This window comes from Canis lupus, chromosome 14, assembly GCF_048164855.1.
Source record: "Canis lupus baileyi chromosome 14, mCanLup2.hap1, whole genome shotgun sequence".
In the NCBI taxonomy this organism is placed as follows: Eukaryota; Metazoa; Chordata; class Mammalia; order Carnivora; family Canidae; genus Canis; species Canis lupus.
The window spans coordinates 45,631,762-45,653,713 of NC_132851.1; the positions used below are offsets into that span (position 1 = coordinate 45,631,762).

A 21,952-nucleotide genomic window follows, 5' to 3' on the forward strand; every position below is an offset into this window, starting at 1 on the left:
TTTTCCTTTGGCAAAGTTTAATGTCAATTCATTGTCACATAAGGCAAAACAAAAGGTTTCCCACAAATATCCGTCTAGTTGTGGAGGTCTCGGTCAGCCAACTGATAACACACTGAACACATCCCGGCTACAGGGAAGGTTCTGTGGAGACCCTTCTGTAAGGTCACATCCTTGACTTAAGTTCAGAGCGTGCAGCCCTGTAATGCTAAAGGCTAGTGTTGACGTCTAACGACCTTTGTGTCAGCACGTCCTGCCATTTCAGCCACTGAAATGGAGGCTACTTTACTTGTCTTTTGCCTCTGACTGTCTTTTCATAGGTTTTCAGAACTATGCAGACTTGAGTAATAGTAAATAATTTAAGCATGTAAAATGTCTTGGCTCTTAATAAATCAAAAGCAAGTCTCCAATATTAATATTAAGATTTGCCAACTCTGCTAATTGTGCTTGAGAAACAAAAGCTGGCAAAGATTCGTCAGCCTGGGTGTCTGTGTCCTCCTGGGGACTGGAATAAAGAGGATTTTCTAGAACCTGCTGCCCTAGCACCTGCCTTATTCCAGAGCTGATAATTTTGTACTATGGTCAAGATGAAGGCTGGCAAAAGAACAAAATCTGCCTTGCTTTGTTGTTTAAAGACTGTCATTAAACTTGAAATAAGAGAAAACTAAAGCTGAAAAGACTAAAATTAGACCAAAACAAACATGAAAATTTGCAGTGCACTGCTGAGCGTCCCTGTCCATGACAAGTGCTTCTGGACGGCTCTCTGCAGGAAGCTCTGCTCAGTCAAAAAGGCCATTTTCTTTGAGTGTAGCTGGCAAAAGTCTCTCGTCATCTTTGGAATTACTTCAGGAGAAAGTTATGGATGTATATTTGTCTTTCAATCCATTCGACGAAGTAGGACACGTTGCTATAAACTCCAGGCCCCAGGACTTTGGAAAAGCAGACAGAGCCCCACGACGTTAAGCCAAATAATGTCCACTGTCCTCCAGGCCGCTCGCAAACCAGTGGCCCACCGCTGTCACCCTGTAATGAACAGCAGTGGACGTTAGTCACCGGTATCTCAGAGCCCTCGTGACCATCCGTGTCATCCCGGGGGTACGGTGAAGCCAAACCCAACCTAACCAACTTCTTAGAAAGTTTAAAACAAGGTTTTCATTGCCAACCGGAGGGAGCATGGGTTTTACTACCTAGATGCAACTTTCGAATGAACATCTTAAACCCTGATCTTTAAGGGAATGGGGGTGCCTTGGGAAAGGGCTCCATTCTTATTTCCATGAAATCAGACTTTTCAGCCATTTCCTGTGCTTATCAAAATAGGTCATCACTTTTTAAAAATTCTAGTGTATCACAACTAATTCTCTCCTAATGTTGAAAGTACCCAAAATGGAACACTCAGATTTTTTTTTTCCCCACACAACAGTAGTAGAAAACTATTCCAAAAATAACTCTCCATTTTCAAGATTCTTGCTTTATGAATGAATGCCTTTAGTAAAAGACACCGGCAACTTGCTGTATTTCTTAATAGTTCGCAGGACTTTTTTCAATTAGTATACATGGAGAATGCCACATCAGAATTATTTACAGTTGGGTATAGTATTGGTAGCCTCTATTCCCCCTCATGTGCATAGAGATATTTTCATTCTTGACATTTTGATTTGGGTGTTGCAGTTCTTTTGCCCACGTGTAATGAACAGTGAGACACTATGGCTTTATAAACGTGAATATTGGCTACATCTGGAAAGATCAGAGATGAGGTGTATTGTACGTGGCATCCAAAAAGAGGAATTGATACCCTGGAAGATAAGGAACTACGTATGTGAATTCATGGTGGGGATTTACAAATACTCCTGCCCTTTTTTTTTTTTTTTTTAGAACAGAAATAAATTTTAATTTGTTGAAAAGTGCAGCAATAAACAGGGTCTTTTTTGAAGGGCACTTTCTAAGTTAGGTGACTGAGATGACACAAAGCCAGGGCAGAGTAATTTCTAGAAACAGATGACACAAACACAGGAATTCACAGAAGTCAGTGGGACCTAAGTGGTGGTGAAAGTAAAGAACCCAGGTATTCCCATCTCGTTCAGTGATACACCAGCTGAAATACCCTTTGCGTTCTCTTAGTGAGGACCCTGGAGCAATCCATCGTCTTTTGTTAAAGCACCAATCCTTAGACACCAGAAATAAACTTTAAGTTTGTTTCTCACAGACCAAGGTATAACTTCCATGGCTACGGTTACTATTTTGTACAAAAACCTTTGAAATTCTACAGATGGTCTCCCACCCCCCAACCCCCGTCACACTGGAGAAAAATAGTAATTATGTTTACTGGTGCTCCTCACTTTCCCTTGGATTTGCTCATTGAATCCTGATGAAATCCCTATAAGTTGATGACAATCACCATTTTGGAGGTAATGAGACTGAAGCACAGGTGTGTAACCTGTTCGTAGGCAGAGCGAGCGTGAGGCCCGGGCAGCCTGGCACCACAACCCCAAGTCCCTAACTACCGTGGGAGTCCTCCTACTGTGTCAGCAAAATGTTAAAGTGAAATGAAGTTTTCTGATTGTGCTGCGTGCTTCCGTGGAAACAGCCCTCTTTACGTGTACGCCTTACAGTGCCAGAAGCCTAAATAATAAGGATAGACCTCGCAAGGGTCTGGGTAAGTTGTTCTATCTGAAAGCCTGAGTTTTTAAAGCAGCATTTCCTAGAAACGTGTTATTGGACATATTGCACAAGTGTTTTCATCTCCCCTTATATAAAAGCAATACTAAGTTGCTGACTCATGTAGGGTGAGCTGTTTATTATGCCAGGGAGTGATTCAAATGGGATGTGTCTATGTTGCCTCGAAAAAAAGAAGCCTCTTCAGAGAGGAGAATGGGAAAGGGGCGCATAGTAGCTTGGGAATTCAGTATCCTGAAAGGTAGCGTCCATATAATTAAACAAACTACCACTTAAACCAAAAACCAGGATGTGTACAGGTCAGCGTCTCTCCACTTCCAGATCAGGAGTGTAGCCAAATAATTATCTGGTGTCTACTGTTTGCCAGAGTCTGTGCTAGGATCTCTGCAGATGAAGAGGGCACGATTTTTTTGTCCCTGGGTGGCCAAAAGTCTGCTTGGGTAACAAGAGTAACTCTACTCGAAGGCCAGGTCCCAGGGCCATACATGAAGGAGGCTTCAAAGGAACGAGCGCTTACTGACCAGCTGGAGAGGAGCAAAAAGTGCCTTTCCCAAGATGTGGATTTTGAGCTAGGCCTAGGGAGGCAAGTAGACATTTGTTAGGTGGGAAACCAGAAGGGAGGGAGAAGCAATTTGAATGCAAGAGAGAATATAGCAAAAGGCACAATTTGCTCTTTTTTGGTCTGCTTTTCATAATATTGGGCTTTAGGCCAAAGTTTCTGTTTGGCTTTGATATTGATCCCCATGATTTCTAGAACTTAATAGAAGCTTCCGATGTGTGCTATGGATGCAAGGAAGGAAGATAATGAGAGGTTCTAGTGAATAATCTTGCTCCAGACCTGGTAAAAGCTTTTGATGATTTGTTTTCTCCCTGAGGATGTATTGGAGAAAACCCAGGACACATGTAAGACACCCACGGTGCTGAATTCCCACTACTCCCAAGTTCCTATCAGACAACATATGAACATGCCTGTGCTTGGGCTCCAATTCTCTTTCAAAGAATCCCTTCCCTTCTTCTCCTTTAACAATTCCCAAGAGATGAAGAGGCACTAGTTTTGGGTCCACCTCCAAACCATCTTGGGGGGTGGGGGGGGGAGATGTGCCTACGCTAATCACTGCCACCAGGAGGGTGTAGCAGGTGAGCACTTGGACCCTGAAGCCAGGCTTTCTGAGTTCATGTCCTCACTGTACCACCTTCCTGATGGGTAATGTGGGGAAAATTACTTAACCTCTCCACTCCCTTGTTTTTCCTGGTTTCCAAAACAGTAAAAACCGTGATAGTGCCACAAGAATTGATGATGAGGATTAAATGAGTTATTAGAAAGCATTTGGAAAAGATATGGGAACATGACAAACACTAACTGATAGATGCTAATTATGTGATTACTCTTCCCTGAGTGAGTGTGCCAGACATCACACACGGATACGTGAAAGAGAGGGCTTTCACCGACACTGACTCAGGTGATCCTCAAAACACCCTGAAAATTAGAATCAGCTCCATCTTGTGATTCTAGAGAGGTTAGATAACTTCTCCAGGTCACATTGTCCTTACAGGCAGAGATTGGATCCAACCCAGAACGTTCAGGCTGCAAATGCTGTGTCCCAAGCCCCATGCCATGCTGCCTCCCCAAATACTCTTTTTTTTTTTTTTTTTTTTTTGGTTTGGCTTGGGAAGTCAAACCTGGGCCTCTCACAGGAAGGTAGGAATTCCTTCACCACAACCCACCTCAGTCGGACGATTTGTGGCCAAGAGGCAGAAGGGACGGTGCCCTCAGTGAAACTCCAAACCATCTGCTTGCCTCCCTCTTGCCCGTGATAACTAAGGAACCACCACTGGGGGATTTCCAGTCCTCTTGTTTGTCTGTTCTGAAATAGGCCACCAACAGTGTTCCTTTACTATATTGTGTCAGTGGTAATAATATTGTCGCTCTCTTCTTCACCTCAGCAATGTGTGGGGCAATCCTATCTACCCCACAGCAATGAAATAGCAAAGGTGTTTCAGAGCCATGGTGTAGAGTAACTGTCTTCTCCATTGTTCTATGCTTCTTTGAAGCAGAAAGACAAATTAAGAATCCCATTAACAATTGCACCAAAAATAGTAAGATACCTAGGAATACACCTAACCAAACAGGCGAAAGACCTGTACTCTGAAAACTATAACACACTAAGAAAAGAAACTGATGATGACACGAAGAAATGGAAAGACATTCCACGCTCTTGGATTAGAACGGAAGAAAAAAAATTGTTAAAATGTCTATACTATCCAAAGCAGTCTACAGATTTAATGCAATCCCTATCAAGATACTAACAGCAATTTTCAGAGCTAGAACAAACAATCCTAAAATGTATATGAAGCCACAAAAGACGCGAAAACCAAGAGGTATCAGAATTTCAGACTTCAAGTTATATTGCGAAGCTGTAGTAATCAAAACAGCATGATACTGGCACAAAACCAGACACAGATCAATGGAACAAAATAGAAAACCCAGAAATGAACCCATAATTGTACAGTTAGTTAATTTTCAACAAAGCAGGGAGGAACATCTAATGGAAAAAGTCCCTTCAACAACTGTTGGGAAAACTAGCCAACTACATGCGGGAGAATGAAACTGGATCACTTTCTTACACCATCCACAAAAAAATAAAATTAAAATAGATTAAAGACCTAAATATAAGACCTGAAACCATAAAAGAAAATCCTAGAAGACAGCACATCGCAGTAATCTAACACAGGCCATAGCAACATTTTTCTAGATACGTCTCAAAATAAAAGCAAAAACAAAAATAAACTATTGAACTGCATCAAAATCAAAAACTTCTGCACAGTGAAGGAAACAATCAATAAAACTAAAAGCCTATGGGATGGGAGAAGATATTTGCAATAAAGGGTTAATATCCAAAGTATATAAAGAACTTCTACAACCCAATACCCCAAAAACAAATAATCCAACGAAAAATGGGGCAGAAGACATGAACAGCTGTTTCTCCAAAGAAGACACCCAGATGGCCATCAGACGCATGAAAAGATGTTCGACATCACTTATCATCAGGAAAATGCAAATCACAATTACACTGAGATACCACCGAGTGGCTAAAATAGAAAACACAAGAAGCAAGTGTTAGTGAGGATGTGAAGAGAAAGGTACCTACCTCTTTCCCTGTTGGTGGGAATGCAAACTGGTGCAACCACAATGGAAACCAGTATAGAGGGTCTTCAGAAAGTTAAAAACAGAGCAACAGAGCTACCCTATGATCCAGTGATCACACTACTGCGTATTTACCCAAAGAATACAGAAACATTCATTCAAAGAAACCGGTGCACCCCTGTGTTTACTGCATTATATGCAATGACCAAACTGTGGATACAGCCCAAGTGTCCACTGACCGATGAAAAGATTAAGAAGTGGTGTATATACACAGTGGAGTATTACTCAGCCATAAAAAGAATGAAATCTTGCCATGTGCAATGCCAAGCTAATAATGCTAAGCAAAGTCAGTCAGAGAAAGACAAATCCCACATGATTTCACTCATGTGGAACATAAGAAACAAATGGGCAAAGGAACAAAAAAGAGAGACAAACCGAGAGACTCTTAAACTATAGAGAACAAGCTGATGGTCACCCGAGGGGAGGGGTGGGTGTGGGGATGGGGGAAACAGCTGATGGGATTCAGGGGGACCTTGCTCTGGTGTATGGAAGTGTGGGATCGCTACAGTCTGTGCCTGAAACTAGTGTAACATTGTATTTACACCAGAATTAAAATTTAAACATAGAAAAAAATAAGCTTCTTTGAGCACTTGAACTTTTTTGTCCTCCCCTGGGAGCCAGTTCAATATAATAGTCAATGGGTGTTCATTAGGGTAAGAATAAAAATGCCTCCCTGCATTGCTAAGTTAGGGCGCTCAGCAAACCACCGTGACCAGGAGCCCCGAGTGTCCGCAGGCCCGGACCAGCGGTAGGTCGGGACAAGGTGGCTCTCGAGTGTAGGCAAACTCGGGGGGGAGGGGGGGATCGACTCCACCCTGGAAGCGGGCGTGTTTGCAGGGGCTTTAATGCCGTCATCCTGATGGCCGATGGCTGAAAACGTCCTTTGGTGTCGCTCTGCGCCTAGGGGGTGAGGGTGGGCAACCCGGTTACTGCTGAAACCTCGTCCTAGCCGCGGGGTGGGCCAGACAAGGCCCCTCTTCCTGCCGCTGTCCCCGGTGCTGCTCCCCACGCAGCCGATGGGGAAGCTGAAGGCGACCTGATGAAAGGCCGTGGGGTAGCTACAGGGGGGCCACCTGGGTACTGGATCAAGTACCTACTGCGAATAAATATTTGGTAGTAAGCAACCTGCAAAAAATATTCCTAAAGGGAATATACACATGAGTAACGATCTTATACGGCCCCACTGACCCGCATCTCCTCGGAACCAGGAAGCCATTTACCATGCACGAGTCGACGGTGCCAGACTCGTAGCCAGCACATATCATCCGGGTGGTGATGGTCTTCATGTCGAAGTAGGCCTGGCACTGCTCCAGGGAGATGATGCGGACTTCACCCTCTTGCAGCTTAAAAGGCACTGGGTTGGGTTGAGTTTTTAAGGAAAAAGAAACAAAATATATTAGGGTACAATGACTCAAGAACGAGGCTAGGCATACATGAGACGATGACACTTGTGTACCAGGAGGAGCATATTCTTAAAGTGCCATCCATCTCAAAGACCAGGCACGTTGGGCATCCGCCTTTTCCAGGGGGAGTGTTGATAGCGATCATCTGGTCAAACTCCGTTATTGGATCAATGAGAGACTGAGGCACAGACCGGACAGCCAACTTGGCTCGTGCCCCCCCGCCCCTCCAGGCTTCAACAGAAACCACGGCTGCTACGATGAAAAGAAAGAGTCAAGCTGGAGCCCCGCGCCCGATGGAGGGGCCGCCAGCCCCGAGCGAGCCCGGAGCTGCCCCAGGAGGACACATCCCCCGGGACTGAGACGGGAACGGTGGCTCCCCCGCTAGGTTTAGAGCAAAGTCTCCCCAAGTGCTACAGAGGCCGGTGCTGGAGGTCAGCAGCTTTGACCCCAGAGGCCGCACAGGGAGGGAGGTGTCCAAGGGGACAAAACCAGCCCTTACTGTCTGTCAGCAGAGGGAACCTGCGAATTCTGTCTTGTTTCTAAGTTCTCACCGAATAACGATGGATTCCTCGGAGCATAGTCTTGCTGTTTAGGCAAAATTACACACATCATTCTGCTCTTAGTGATGAGGAAACAGTACACACACACACACACACACACACACAGAGTGGCCTATGGGAAGAAAGAATCTCGTCCGGAGAATCAATGTGATCAGACAGTTTCAAGGACTTGTTAATGGTAATAAGGCCCATCGCCTGGGATGCGCGGGGGGGCTCAGTGGTGAGCGTCTGTCTGCCTTCGGCCCAGGGCATGATCCCCGGGGTCCTGGGATCGAGTCCTGCATTGGGCTCCCTGCGTGGAGCCTGCTTCTTCTGCCTGTGTCTCTGCCTCTCTCTGTGTGTCTCTCATGAATAAATAAAATCTTAAAAAAAAAAAAAACATCGGTAACATTTATGAGGACTAGTGGTAGGCCTGGACCTGCACTTGGCATATTCTGGGCCTATTTGTCTTAAATCTTTACAAGAATCCTATGAATTAGGCAGCTGCTTTTTTTGTCTCCATTTTATAGTAAGCCAGGAAGTCAGGGTCAATAACACTTTTCTAACCAAATTCGGACCCCTGGTCTTCATGCGACACCACATATGTGGTCTGCGTGATGCTACGTGATTGCTCGGAGTCTGATGCTGATGTCGTAGAAACGATGCAGGTGGAAGCTGCGGCTGTATCACGTCACGGTACCAACTAAGGCTTTGGACAGCCCGGGTCCCCGGAACGGCGACGTGACACGGCCAGCACGGCCTTCGAAGGCCTTCCGTGGGAGCTTTTCAGAAGTCACTGACTCAACCCTGTCCGTTAGCTTTCTCTGTCGTCCACCGATCATACAGAAAAGAAACTCGACTCAGCCTAAAACTGATCTGGCTAAATTTTAAAGGAAAAACAAGACCAAACACCTGTCCTTCCAAGTGGCAGTGGCTAAGGTGGGCAACGGGGACGCCCAGGCAGTCTGCATTCCCAAGGGCCGCAGCGGCCGGCACTTACCGTTGGAGGAGACCCCCCTCCCTGGTTACAGTCTTACCCTGAACTTTTGGTAGGTGACACAGAGGGGGCCCGAGAGGGGGGCTGGGAGCGCCGGGGCGCGCCGTTGAGTCGCTCTGTGTTGGTGTTTGGCCATCTAGGAGCCAAACGACTTTTAATCAATTTCCAGAGGCAAGTGGCAAACGGGTTTTCCTTCTGGGAGGGCTGTAGGTGGTGGTGGTGCAGGTGTGGACGAGGCCCCCTTGTCGCCCCGAGCTGGGGACGTGGGGCCGGGGCTGTCCCCACCGGAGGGAGGCCCGTCCCTGGTGGAGATGGTCTGCAGCCGGGGTGACCGACAGGCCCTACCCCCGGGCCTCGGCAGGGGCTCCCTGAAGCAGGACTGGGGGGGGGGATTCGGGGGCTGCCACCGGGCCCGGCACCTCCGGTGTGTGTGGCAAGGGCTGCGACACGGCCCCCTGGCACCTGCCCCGGGGGCTGCGCTCCTAGAGCGGGGGACACGGCAGGGGACACGGCCGCGGCTTACTTCTGTGGCCCGTGTGGCCCCAGCCCGTGACATAGCAGTAGGTGTCGGGCTCCGGGGCCCACTGCGCGCCGGGCAGGCAGACGGGCCGCACGTAGCTGGTCTCGCGGACCGCGTGGCTCAGCTCCACGACGCTGATGTCATAATCCACCACGGCCCGGCTGTAGCGAGGGTGCAGGACGATGGTCTTGACGGGCCGCGTCTGCATGAACGCCGACGGGTGGTCCAGGTTGCTGATGCCCAACACCACCGTCCAGGCCGCAGCATCCTCCCGCCTGCAACGATGAACCGACAGCCGCTGGCCTCGCAGACCCGGGCCTGGGTTCTCAAACGCACCCGCGATTTGTATTTAGTTATTTTTTATTTTTTAATTTATTATTATTATAAATTATTATTATTATTATTATTTTTACCCGTGATTTTTAGAAGAAATCTCATCTCTGTGACCATGGGCCGACCACATTTATCTCAGAGGCATCCCTCTAAGGGCCTGAGCAATTCGTCGGTCAGTTTTCTCGGGGAAAGCAAAGCTCCTGCTTTCAGAACGGGGCTCTCCCGGCCAAGAACACCGGGTCGGTCTGAAAGGCAGGCAGGGAGGTTCCTTGCTTCACCGAGTGGGGAAAATTAAATTAAAAAATAAATAAATAAATAAATAAATAAATAAATAAAATAAAATAAAATAATAATAAAATATAATAAAATAATAAAATAATAAATAAAATGAAATTAAAATAAAATATAAAATCAAAAAATAAAATAAAATAAAATAAAATAAAATAAAATAAAATAAAATAAATAAAATAAAATAAACAAGAGGAAGAGGGAAGACATCTGGCACGTGGAGAATCCTGAAAGCTCCGGGAGTGCAGCGTTCCAAGGTGCACGGACTAGAACCTTCCCAGCAAGTGCTCAGAAACAGCACGGCTGGGCCTTGGCCTGACCACCGGGCCTTGTCCCCTTTCTAAGTCTCGGGCTTGAAGTTTTCCAAAGGTTCCCCTGAAAACTTGCCATTTCTCTGAGGCACTTGCTCCTTCTTGGGGGAATCTCTTTCCTGAACATATCTCCCAGACATGATGGGGGAGCTAGCCACCATGGTGAAGTTACAGAATGTGAACAATCCCCTTATCCCAGGTTCCAAAAAAGCAGAAGAATGGGGTGGTCAGACACATATTCTAGAAATTCAAGAATGAGATTTCAGAATGTTTTGAAGAAAAAAAAGGGGGCAGACATGATATCATATCCAGGGACTGGATCAAGTACAGATCAAGTGAGATGAGAGCATTAAAATGCCAAATTATCATGCTACCATCACAAGTGACTGCAATAGGAAAACAAAGAATCAGCTAAAGAGTGAATGTGACTGCGTAAGGATCCCAGAGCTTTGCAACCAGAAACTCTACCACAAAAGAGTGGCCTGAAAGTGTAGCAATTACTGGAAAGTCTTAGTCATAGACTGAGCAGGGGTTTAAAAAGGAGAAAAGCAGGAAATGTAAAAATGGCTTCTCTGCCAAATAAGGTGCAAGAACAAGGAAAGGGGAAAATTTCTGTGTGGGGCAAATAATATTAGTGAAGAACTAAGACAAAACAGAACCATTTGGAGTTTCCTTTGCTTCCAATTTCTCCATTCAAAGAGGATGTTCTTCAGACGATATGCAGAAGATTCATCTTCCATTTGAAAAAAACATACAGGTGCTTAAGACATGACAATGCTGTGGTCTAAGATTTGGGAGGACTCAGTGAGGCATCATTGACCTTCGGTAGATGAATTAACATTTCTAGTTCCAGACAAATTACAGTCTTCACTACTAAAAGAACTGCACATATGATTACTAAGAAACATCTAGAAGGGGCTGGTTAGTCAGTTAACAAATATTCATTGAGGGGCTGTATATGCTATGCTGAAAGAAATGAAAATACAAGGGTGAGGAAGACAGTTCATGCCCTCATAGAGCTTTTATCCTACTGTGCTAGGAAATACATAAATAAGATTATCTTGGGCACTTTAGAAGTGACCAAATGGGGTTATATGATAGATGACCGAGAAGGGTGGTTTCACTGTAGCCAAGATGTTTAAGAGAGGTCTCTGACAAAGTTATACTTAAATAGAGTCTTTAATGACCAGAAGGAGGTAGTTTTGTGGCTCTAACTGCAAAAGCAGCAAGTTCAAATGTTCTGAGGTAGAAACGAGCTTGGAGGATTTCAGGAACACAAGGCTAGATGTCTGCAGTCCAAGAGATAGGACTAGATCTTGAAAGGCCACCATGAGATTTTGTTCTTGTTACAATGGGAAGAGTTTTAAGCAGGGGGGATGACTTGGTCTGATTTGCATTTTAGAAAGATCACTATCTCACCGTGTGGATAACAGACAATAAGGGAACAAGAAAGCAGTCGAAAAGACTGGATAGGAAAACGTTTTAATTGTTATGGATTGATTACGTTTCCCCCACCTCCAATTCATATGTTGAAGTCCTAACCCCTGGTACATCAGAATATGACCTTTTTGAAGATAAGGTCTTTACAGAGGAAATCAAGTTAAAATGAGGTCATTCGGATGGTCCCTAATCTAACATGACTGGTGTCCTTCTAAAAAGGGGGAAATTTGGAGTTAGAGATACAGACCAAGAGAACACTATGTGAAGATGAAGGCAGAGATTCAGATTCATGTGATGCTTCTACAAACCAAGGAATGCCAGGGATTGCCAGCAACCACCAGAATCTAGGTGAGAGGCATTCTCTCCTAGGCTTCAGAAAGAACCAGCCCTTCCCATACCTTGATCTTGGACATCTAGCTTCCAGAACTGTAAGATAAGGAAATTCTATTGTTCAAGCCACCCAGTTTATGGGATTTTGCTATGGCATCCCTAGAAAATGAATATAATAGTGAAGACCTGGTATGATGGTGGCCTACACTAGGATTATAGCATGAAGATGGTGAGAGATGGTTGGGTTAAAGATAATTTGGAAGATCCTACAGAAACTATTACTAGAGTAAATGTGAGAGGAATTAAGGATGATTCCTAGGTTTGGTGAACCAATGGCTAATGATGATTTTTACTGAGATGGGGAAAGTTTGTGAGGCGCATAATTATTTGATCAGTAGGAGATGTAAGGAATCAAGGTTTGTTTTGGCCATGTCAAGAAGGATGTTTATTACACATTCAAATGGACATTTCATCTAAGCAGGTAAATACACGTGTTTAAAGTTGGTGGGTAGTGGTGTGGTTGGGAAAAACCTGGGCTGGGCTGGAGATACAAGTTTGGAATTCATGAATACATTTATGATATTCATATTTTATTTTCAAATATGAAATTCATAATGATGTTCATATCAGTTACTTGATATTCATATTTGTTCAAATATGTGCATGTATTTGAAACCATATTATTAGACGACTGTGGACAGATACGAAAGCCAAGAATTGAGTCCTTGTCTTAGCTCGGGATGCTATCACAAATTACCGTACACTGAGTGACTTAAATAACATACATTTATTTCTCATAGTTCCGGGGGCCTGAAGTCCAAGACCAGGGTGGTAGCACAGTTGGGTTCTGGTGAAGACTCTCTTCCTGCTTTACAGATAACCGTCTTTATTGTAACCTCATATGGCAGAAAAAGGTACCAAGCTCTCTTCCTCTTCCTATATGGACATTATTCCTATTATGGGGCTCCCACCATCATGATTTAATTACTTCTCAAGGGCCTCACATCCTCACTCCATTCTGTTGGAGGTTAGAGTTTCAACACATGCATTTGAAAGGGAAACAAAGCCTACAATCCATAATAGCTCTGGAGTAGCAAAGGAGATGGAAAAAGAGAAAGGAATGGGTAGGTCGGTGAAATGAGAGGAAAACAAGAATACTTTTGTCATTTTAAAATAAAAGTGAAGAAAGTTATTTCAAGAAAGAAGTAGTGATGAAATACTAGGAAGGTTCCAATAAGCTGGAATCTGAAAAGTCACCATGCGATATGGCAAGACGGAAGTCATGAAAGACCTTGCCCTATCTGTGCCATATCTGTGAGAACTTGATGAGAGCTCAGCCAGAGTGGGTTGAGGGGAAAATGGGAAATGGAAAAGGGGAGATGATGACTGTATGAAAGTCTGTCAGGAGTTTTACTGTGAATTCCAGCAAAAATGAGCAATGGTTGATGAGAGATGTGAAGTCAAGAGAAGGGGACTCAAGTTAGTGATATCAAGGCATGTTTGTTGAAGAGAATGATCCAGCATTTGATGAGAATTTGATGATGTAAAATAGACAAAATGGTTGAAAAAATAAAGTCTTTAAAAAGATGAAGGAGGATGTGATGGTCTTAAAAAGAAACAGAGACACATCTTCCACCATAACTCAAGGGGAAGTAGGGGATGTGGCCATATTTACAGGTAATTTGTTGGGATTAAGGGTGAGACGAGGTGAAATATATGATGGTGTCTGTTTTCTACATGAAGTATGAGGTAAGACCAGTGGAGGGTGAAAGGATTTGGGGAGAAAGGAACAGATGTCAGATAGAGGTCTCGGAGGTAGAAAAGTGACTTTCCTGTGGAGGTATATTGGAAGGGTCCCATATTGTTAGATGCTCGTCTGAATTTCATGATCATACATTTTATGTGAGCTCAGTTAGCAATCAGAGTGTGTGATGTTCTTCAGCAGTGGTTAGCTGTTGGGGTGCAGATGCAGAGCACATACATGGTAGGTAGTTGCACGACTAGAAGAAACACGTAAGTAACTACAAAGCTTAAAAGGGGAGGAGCTCCCAGTTTCTCTGAGCCCCAGAAACTATAAGGTTTGGCCCATATTTTAAGCCAACTATCTCCTAAACCCAGGTATTTTCCACTGGAGAGAGGAAGATGGAGAGAATATCTCCACAGGAGGCAGCACAGGGGCAAGTGTGGAGTCAGGTCATTGTCACCAAGGACTTTTTAAAACCACACTTGCTTACTCTCCAGTGCAGCTGAAGGGGAGGTATGGACCCCAAGTGGAGAGTTTCTGCTTTAGTGGTGAGGATGGATCATATCCCTCCGGTCGATGGAACAGAAAAACAAATCGTGAATTACTGGCCCAGTTCCCAAGCATCTAGATATACAGAGGGAATCATGAGGACGTAACATGATTTAAGTTCTCTGCAGGAGGACGGAAATGATGAGCCTGGTGCACAAGGTTAACTGAGAAGAGAAAGGGCACAAGGAGGAGCCTGGGGGGCTGAAGCCACTGGGGGGGCACGTGCAGTCCTGGCGAAGAGAAGAGCTGGTTGGGAGAAAGGAAGGCAGGGGTAACGTGGCGGGGTTAGGGTTATGGTCACATCGCGAGGTGATCACTTTGCATGGGTGTTTTCTGGAGAGGAATGAAAAGCTTCTGACAATGACTACTTGTGGGCCTGCCTTGGAAGTTCAGTCTTAAGACTTCCAGAGGCAGAAGGAGGAAGAAAACTGCTCATTAAATTACCCCTGAAAGTCAAAGTCTTTGTGCCTCGGAACTGTTGAAGTTGAGTTGTGATTAGGGCATATGGGACTTGGTCTGATTCGCTTATTAGCTCATGTTTTTAATTTGCATTTGGGATTTTTAAATACTTCCCCATAAAAGAGCAAAACAAACTTGTCCTTTTTTTTTTTTTTTTTAAACCAATATAATTAAAAGAGACAGGCTTGAGAAGACCTACAGATGGGTCACGCTGGGCCTTGCCAAAGCGTGGACTCACGACATGAAGTGAATCCCATTAATTACAGCAGTTGATGGCTCCAGCAGAGAATAAGGCTTACAATTAGAAGCTCTCAAAGCTTGCGGGCCACTGGAGAGATTGTAAAATGAAATCAGTTATTAGCACACATTCAAGCAAAGGCTTATCTGAAGCTGGGCAATTTCTAGCTTTTTATGGACGGGCCAGGTCCCTCTTGACAGTTCTGTTTAGTGTTCCATGAAATCTCACCAAGACCTTTGATATAATATCCATTTCCTTAATTGTAAACACACATTTCTTCTCTATTGAAAGGTTTTTTTTCTTAACTTTACAGAGCTGTCAGCAGAAGAGGAAGCTTGGCTACCACCTACGGAAATGACAAAAGTGGTGTAGGAACCTGGCTTGACTAGCTCGTGAAAAGTATTATTCCCTTAAAGAACTATTGGATTTATTTAGGTAATCATGTTTTGATGAATGTACTCTTGCTAGTATAATCTCTGCTTATCACACAGTCATAAATCAGAACTAGAAAAGACATCTGGAAACACCGGGCCCCTTCCAAAGCAATAAGGTTGCCGTGTATTTCCCGACATACTACACAAACTCTTCCAATCATTTTGGATCTTACACATTAAAAGTTCTCAAGAGGAGGTTCTGGTTTGATATTTTGTATTTTATTTTCCCCAAAAGAGCAATCACCTGGATATGTACATTTCCATCTTATAATCACTTATCACATTGTATTTTAATCACTTGTTTAAATGTCTGCCTCCTTTCTAGGTTAGCACTCCAAGGAAGGGAACATGCATTCATCTCCATAACCCCCGCGGAGAGCTAAATATATACGCTGGGACTCTAGTCTGTAGAAACCAGTAGGTGAGCAGCTTTGTTTGAGCAGATGTATTGCAGTGTTGTTAAGATGGTAGCAACCTGGAACTAAGCTGAATGTCCATCAATTGGGGAATAACAGAAAAAGCTATGGTAAATCTATATAAAGGAATATCATTTAATTTTGAAAAAGGATGAGCTAGAGCTACGTCCATTGACCTAGAGGGAGGTCCATGATATACTGTTATATGGGGAAAGACACCTTATCAAACAAAAGCACAGAGTGTGACTCCAAATTATAAAGGTAAACGGTGGCATCCGGTAAAAAAAAAAAAAAAAAAAAGTATGCTTATAGCTATGAAGGAACACTGGCGAGGCTGTTAATAGGGGTTACTGTGAGGATGATGAGAAAGTAGACAGAGATAAAAAATACTGCTAGTAAAATGCAAAACTACTCATGAAAAGGGGAAACGTACAATGCATGTTTTTAGCAGTAATTTTTTTTTAACGAAAAGCTGACATTTCCTGAGAGCTTACTGATCAGTGGCAGGCATGATTCTCAAGGCTTTGCATAAAACTATGTCACTCACCCCCCACACCAATCTGTGAGGTGGGGACTTTTATTTCCCTCCTGTCACAAGTGAATAAACTGTGGCCCAGAGAAATTAATGATCTGACCCGTGATGACACAGTAAATGGCAAAGCTAAGGAAAAAGGCAAGAAGAAAAAGAAGAAATTGTGTTTTTTTTCTAGAAATTAACGATCAAGTGAAAATCATCATTTCGGTTAGGTGATAGAACTAGGAGTCATTTTGTTTTGAATTTTTGCTATTATTTTTGACTTACTTTGAAATAAAATAAAATTATTTAAAAAAAAAACAGAAAAAAGTTGTATGGTGGTTTTTAAAATATGTCCTCAAATATACCTCCTATTGAGAGGAGAGCTCTTTGTTTCTTCCCTTTGGATCTGGCCGGGGCTTGTGGGGCTCTGAGCAACCACCCAGGAGAGGCACCATGTGTGTCTTGGGAGGCAAGACCAAAAAGGGCGACACACCTTCCTACTGTCTCCCTTTCAGTGAAGTTGGTTCTGGGGGATGCCAAGCATCAGGGTGCGAATCCCATATGAAGGTGTACCCCGGCCCCAGCCAACAGGCAGCACTGACTACCTGACTCCCGATGGCTCCAGCCCTCGGCCTTCGAATCTTCCAGCTGAGGCCCCATCCACCGCTGATCAGAGACAAACTGCACCAGCCACGTCACATCCAAATGTCTGACCCCCAAAATCTTATGTGAACATACTAAATGTTTGGGATTTTTTGTGTTTGTTGTTGTTACTGTTTGGTTTGGGTTTTGTTTTTGCCTGTGAAGTACAGAAGTGGTCAGAACGGGAGACCTTCTACGGTGATGCTTGTCAACTTAGGGTAGGTTTGCCCTTTGTCTTAGTTGTTCTGGTCCCTTTAGGCGTATTTTGGACTCACCAGCACTCCCACAATCATGAGAGATGATTTCTTAAAATAAACTCACCCCTCCTCTCTCGCTGGTCTCTCATTCTCTGGAGAACCCTAATACACATACTGGGGTACCCTTATCTCTGCTTCTCCATCTCCTCGCTAATCCCTCCAGCATCCTAAACTCACTGGAGTATAGACAAATCCCCTCTGTTGGACCTTAAGTGTATCTGACGTATTTAGGAAGGTTAGAAAAGAGACTAATGCTAGCTGCAGCGTCAACCTTCTAAACTTCTTCCTCTTCCTTCCCCTTAGGAAAAAAATCATCAGCAATATACATCCATTTCCAATAACTGATGAGCACACCTACAGGACAACAATTGTCAAAGGTAGAAAAATTGAAGCAGATAAAGGGAGTAGATCAACTGTGGCTTTTGCATTGAAGTGGCTTCAAGGACTTACATATGCCACTAAGAATGCCCAAGGACAAGATGACCAACTTCAGGCAAAACCAAAGGACAAAGGGCAGCTTACCCCTCGAAGCAGTGAGCGACTGTCAGGACCCACTTCTTGGCAATGAGGACACAGCCACAAATGTGTCCACTGGGTTCACTCTGCAGGGAGCATTGCCACGGCCACCTTCCAGGGCGACTTGTCCGACCCCCAAGGATCCTCTTGTTCATTCGGGCAGCAGGGCGGCGCCCACAGTCTACCAAAGAGCAGAAAAGACAGTGTGGGATCCGCTACCAAGCCCAGAGCGATGCCTGGATCTTTGCTGTGAGGTGCAAGTTATTGTTTCCCCCACCCCAACCAACCCAGAACCCAGTCCAATTAAGGTCAGATTCCATCACCACACCGCTAATGCTCTCACCTTGTTTCGTACACAGAAGAGAAATCTTACTTCTGCTATGACAAGTCTGCCTAGATTTGGAAACATAAAAAGGCATAATGTTAAGTTACATATTTCTCATTCATTTCAAACACTTTACCAGGGAAAAGCAAGACAGATTCAACCGTTCCCAGAGGTCATGTTCTTTGAGTAACGGTTATCTACACTTTGTGCAGTAATTCTTGAGGTCAAATATCATCCTGGGAAAAAAGGTATATGGAGGATTGTACCTTTTTTTTAAAGCTTATTTAATATCATCATAATATAATTTCACACGGGTAGGGAAAGAAATTACTGCTAGCAAAGTTTCCCACATCATCTTGGTTGGTGGCACCACCCAGAATATTGACTCAAACCATGATTTTCAAAGTAGGGAGAGGAAGGCAAGGGAACTGGACTACTTCTTAGAATCTTTGGTGAGGAAGGAGCATGTCAGATTTTTGTGCTTACAGAGAGGGTATGGATGGTCAAGAGAAGTTGCAAATAGTTTGGAAGTAATAAAATATGGCTTCAAAAAGTTAGAGGACAGATAAAAGCTCTGAGTTTTTTAGACTGGAAAAGAATCTTGACGAGACTTGGATATCAAAATGTAGATCTATGGTTGGCCGACAGGAAGAAGGGGGGTTAAATTTATTCCGTGTAACTCTAGATGGCAGGATCAGAACCAGTCAGTAGAACTTACAGGAAGTAAGTTCAGGAAAGACCTTTCTAAAACTTAGAATTAACCTTTTTTTTAAGATTTTATTTATTTATTCATGAGAGACACACAGAGAGAGGCAGAGACCCAGGCAGAGGGAGAAGCAGGCTCCCTGCGGGGAGCCCAAGGTTGGGCCTGATTCCAGGGCCCAGGGATCATGACCTGAGCCAAAGGCAGACGCTCAACCACTGAGCCACCCAGGTGCCTCCAGAGCTCACCTTTAAAGGTAAGAACATGGGCCACATTTAAGCATCTATCAATGTGGCTACATGAGAGAATTCAGTTTAGGGCACATTAAATTTCAATCACAAAGTTTTCTTCTAACCATAAAGCACTGATTCACAGTATAAATTTAAAAAACAAAAGAGCCTTTGGGAGTGTCAAAAATACTGTGATGCACTTAAAATCCTAGACTTCTCAGGAAAAAAAAAATCTATCCCTAAATATGTCATGGCCACATTCCTTTTTGAGGATTTCCTGTATTTTCATTTCTTGCTAAATTTGCATGGAGACCTGTGTACTTACTTGTGTCAATAAATTATATAATATGGAAAAAACATATTTGCTTTTTGCCTTCCCACAACCTGAAGTCCCATCTCCTCCTTACTGTCTATCTTGTTACCCTTAATTTCTTTGTAGTATTTCCAAATATCTGAAATTCATTTTTCTTCCTAGTTCATGGTCTCTCTGTCCACCTTGACAATGTAGGTTCCTGGAGGCCTGGGGGACGCTTGTCCCCCTCGTTCACTCCTATATCCCCTCACAGCCTAGCACTGAACCTGGCATGGGAGAGATACTCAGCAATCAGTTGTTATCTGTTAGATCCCCAAACCACAACTTGTAGAAATAGAAAAAGACAGCAAAGACTCTCTGTACCAACTCCTCATTTTATAGGAAATTGTGGTTCTGTAAGATCACAAATCTAGTTAGGAATCCAGAACTAGAACCAGTTCCACCAATTCCCATTTACAATGACATATATGTATGATGTACATATGTATGTGTTAAACCTGAAAGGGTTATTCTGGGATTTGCAATTTGGGGAAACAAATCACTCTGCTGAAAGATTCAGGTCATTGTTTTGAAGGAAGTACTTCAGAAATTTGGCTGCAGAGTTTGGTGTATGGGTAAAATTTCAAGACATTCTAAAGAGAAATGGCCTACCTTAGGTTTTCTTCTCTGAAATTCTTAAGAAGTGGTTTTTCTAGCACTTATTAAAAGCTTTGGAGTCAGATTAACTTGGTTTGAGTTGAGAGGCACCACTTACCATCTGTGAGCTATGAGTTTTGATCAGGTTATCTAAATTTTCTATAGCTATGTAATATGTAATAAACACTAAAAAAGTATTAATCCCTTCCATTTCCCTCCTGTATCCCCATCCATAGACAAGGTAGATGGCTTCGTTCAAGGTGCCATGATTTTTTAGGGGAAATTCTTCAGAAGTGTACTTCTAAGGCTACTTGATTATAATTTCATTTTGTGTCAGTTTTTTTTTTTCTCAGACTCTCCAACTTTGATCAGTTCTCATTACTTCAATTCCCTGTTAATTAATTCCACGTAGCATCTGTAGGAACTACAGATATGAGATTTACTTTGAACAGGATGCTAAAAAAACCTCCAAATTTAGAACCTAAGTTCCTCTGCCTTCACCATGATAGTTTCTGTAATCATCATTAAAGAAACATGCAATGAGCAAGAGAAAAATATCGTCCGTGTCTAGAAAGAAGAGATAAAGCCAGACAATGTCGAAATGTAAAGGCCAATCACCATTCTATGGAAGTTCTTTACCGATGTGATAAATTTGGATTATCTTAAGTTAGAAATGGGAGAAGGTCCCCGATGATAGGCTCTTGCTCCATACATAATCCACCCTACGGAGCTCTTGTGAAAGGTATCTTACCCTTTTACCAGCAGTTCATGCAAAGTCGTCCCATTGAGGCTCTCCCAGTTGGAGTGTAGTGTCAGCCACTGCTGGTCTTGCTCCTGGTCCTGTACCAGTTCGGTCACAGATGGTTCTCTAATGGAAGGACACAGAACGATAGAACGATGAAATGCTTAAAGCACAGTGATCTTTGACCAGGCAATAACATTACTCAGCACTCGTCCTTTTTCCCAAAAGAAGCATTACATTATAAGTCAACATTTCTAGAGGGAGATTTGTGTTAGAAATTCAGCATGGAACGTGATCAGCAGAAGAGGAGGCTACTCAAAGTATACGAAAGCAATGCAGATCCAAATTGTAACAGCTATTTTAATCATTCTCTCCACTGACACGTGTTTGAACCTTAGGAGGTGATAGAATTCTAATGTATAGGATGTCAAAGAAAGTTCCAATACCTAAAAAACGAGAGCAACTTTGGGCAGGGATCACAAAAAGCAAAGTAAAATTTATCTGCCCAGGATTTTTTTTTCCCTCCTCTTTTCCTGCCCAATGTAATCCTGCAATGCAGCAATACCTTAAAATAAAGTAAATAAGGTTAAAAAAAAAATGAAGAAGTAAAGTAACTGGATGGCCATTTAGTGTCTATTTGGACAGTATAAAATTATAATGATGTTTTTCAACAAACTGCAAAATCTTCCTGCACTAAAAATTAGGAAAATCTCTGGAAAATAAAGGTGAGTGTTGACAGCATTATTTTGCTCTTTACTTATATTCTTACTCAATTTGTACCAATACCATCCTTTGAGGATCTCAATCATTCAAAAAAACATGGTTGCACCGTATGCAAGATTTAAAACCTTAGGTTTCAAAGGTATTCAGGTTTGTTTAAAACATTCTATTCTTCATGAAATAACTGGCTCTTTTAGGCAATCCATATTCGCAGAAAACCTTTCCGACTTTCGTCACTTGATGCTCAAGGGTAGAAGAGTGGAGGAATTAATTTAGACAGGGAGAAGGAGGGCTGCCTCCGAGCCTGGAAGGAAGCCAGTACCTTGCTGAAGGTGGAGAGGGTAGAGATTTCAAATCAAATAGCCTCTTTCTTTTCGAGTGAAAGGTGAGCTGCTTGGCTGAAAGTTGGGGGTGGCAAGGGTACATGAGGAGGAGGAAAGTGACACGTATATGGAGTTGTTCCCTGGTGGAGGTG

The 21,952-nt window shown here is 43.4% G+C and overlaps 1 protein-coding gene across 6 annotated transcripts in view; it reads right to left on the reverse strand.

Moving 5' to 3' along the window:
• CORIN (corin, serine peptidase) overlaps window positions 1-21,952 on the reverse strand; it is a 237,266-nt gene continuing 215,314 nt past the window's right edge. For all 6 annotated transcript variants that reach the window (XM_072774965.1, XM_072774964.1, XM_072774961.1 and 3 more), the window contains 6 exons: window positions 20,767-20,883; window positions 18,152-18,201; window positions 17,815-17,989; window positions 9,338-9,609; window positions 7,096-7,229; window positions 1-1,020 (listed from right to left, as the gene is read on the reverse strand). In XM_072774965.1, coding sequence (XP_072631066.1) covers window positions 838-1,020; window positions 7,096-7,229; window positions 9,338-9,609; window positions 17,815-17,989; window positions 18,152-18,201; window positions 20,767-20,883 — 931 coding nt within the window. In that variant the 3' untranslated portion in view covers window positions 1-837. The remainder of the gene's footprint in view (window positions 1,021-7,095; window positions 7,230-9,337; window positions 9,610-17,814; window positions 17,990-18,151; window positions 18,202-20,766; window positions 20,884-21,952) is intronic.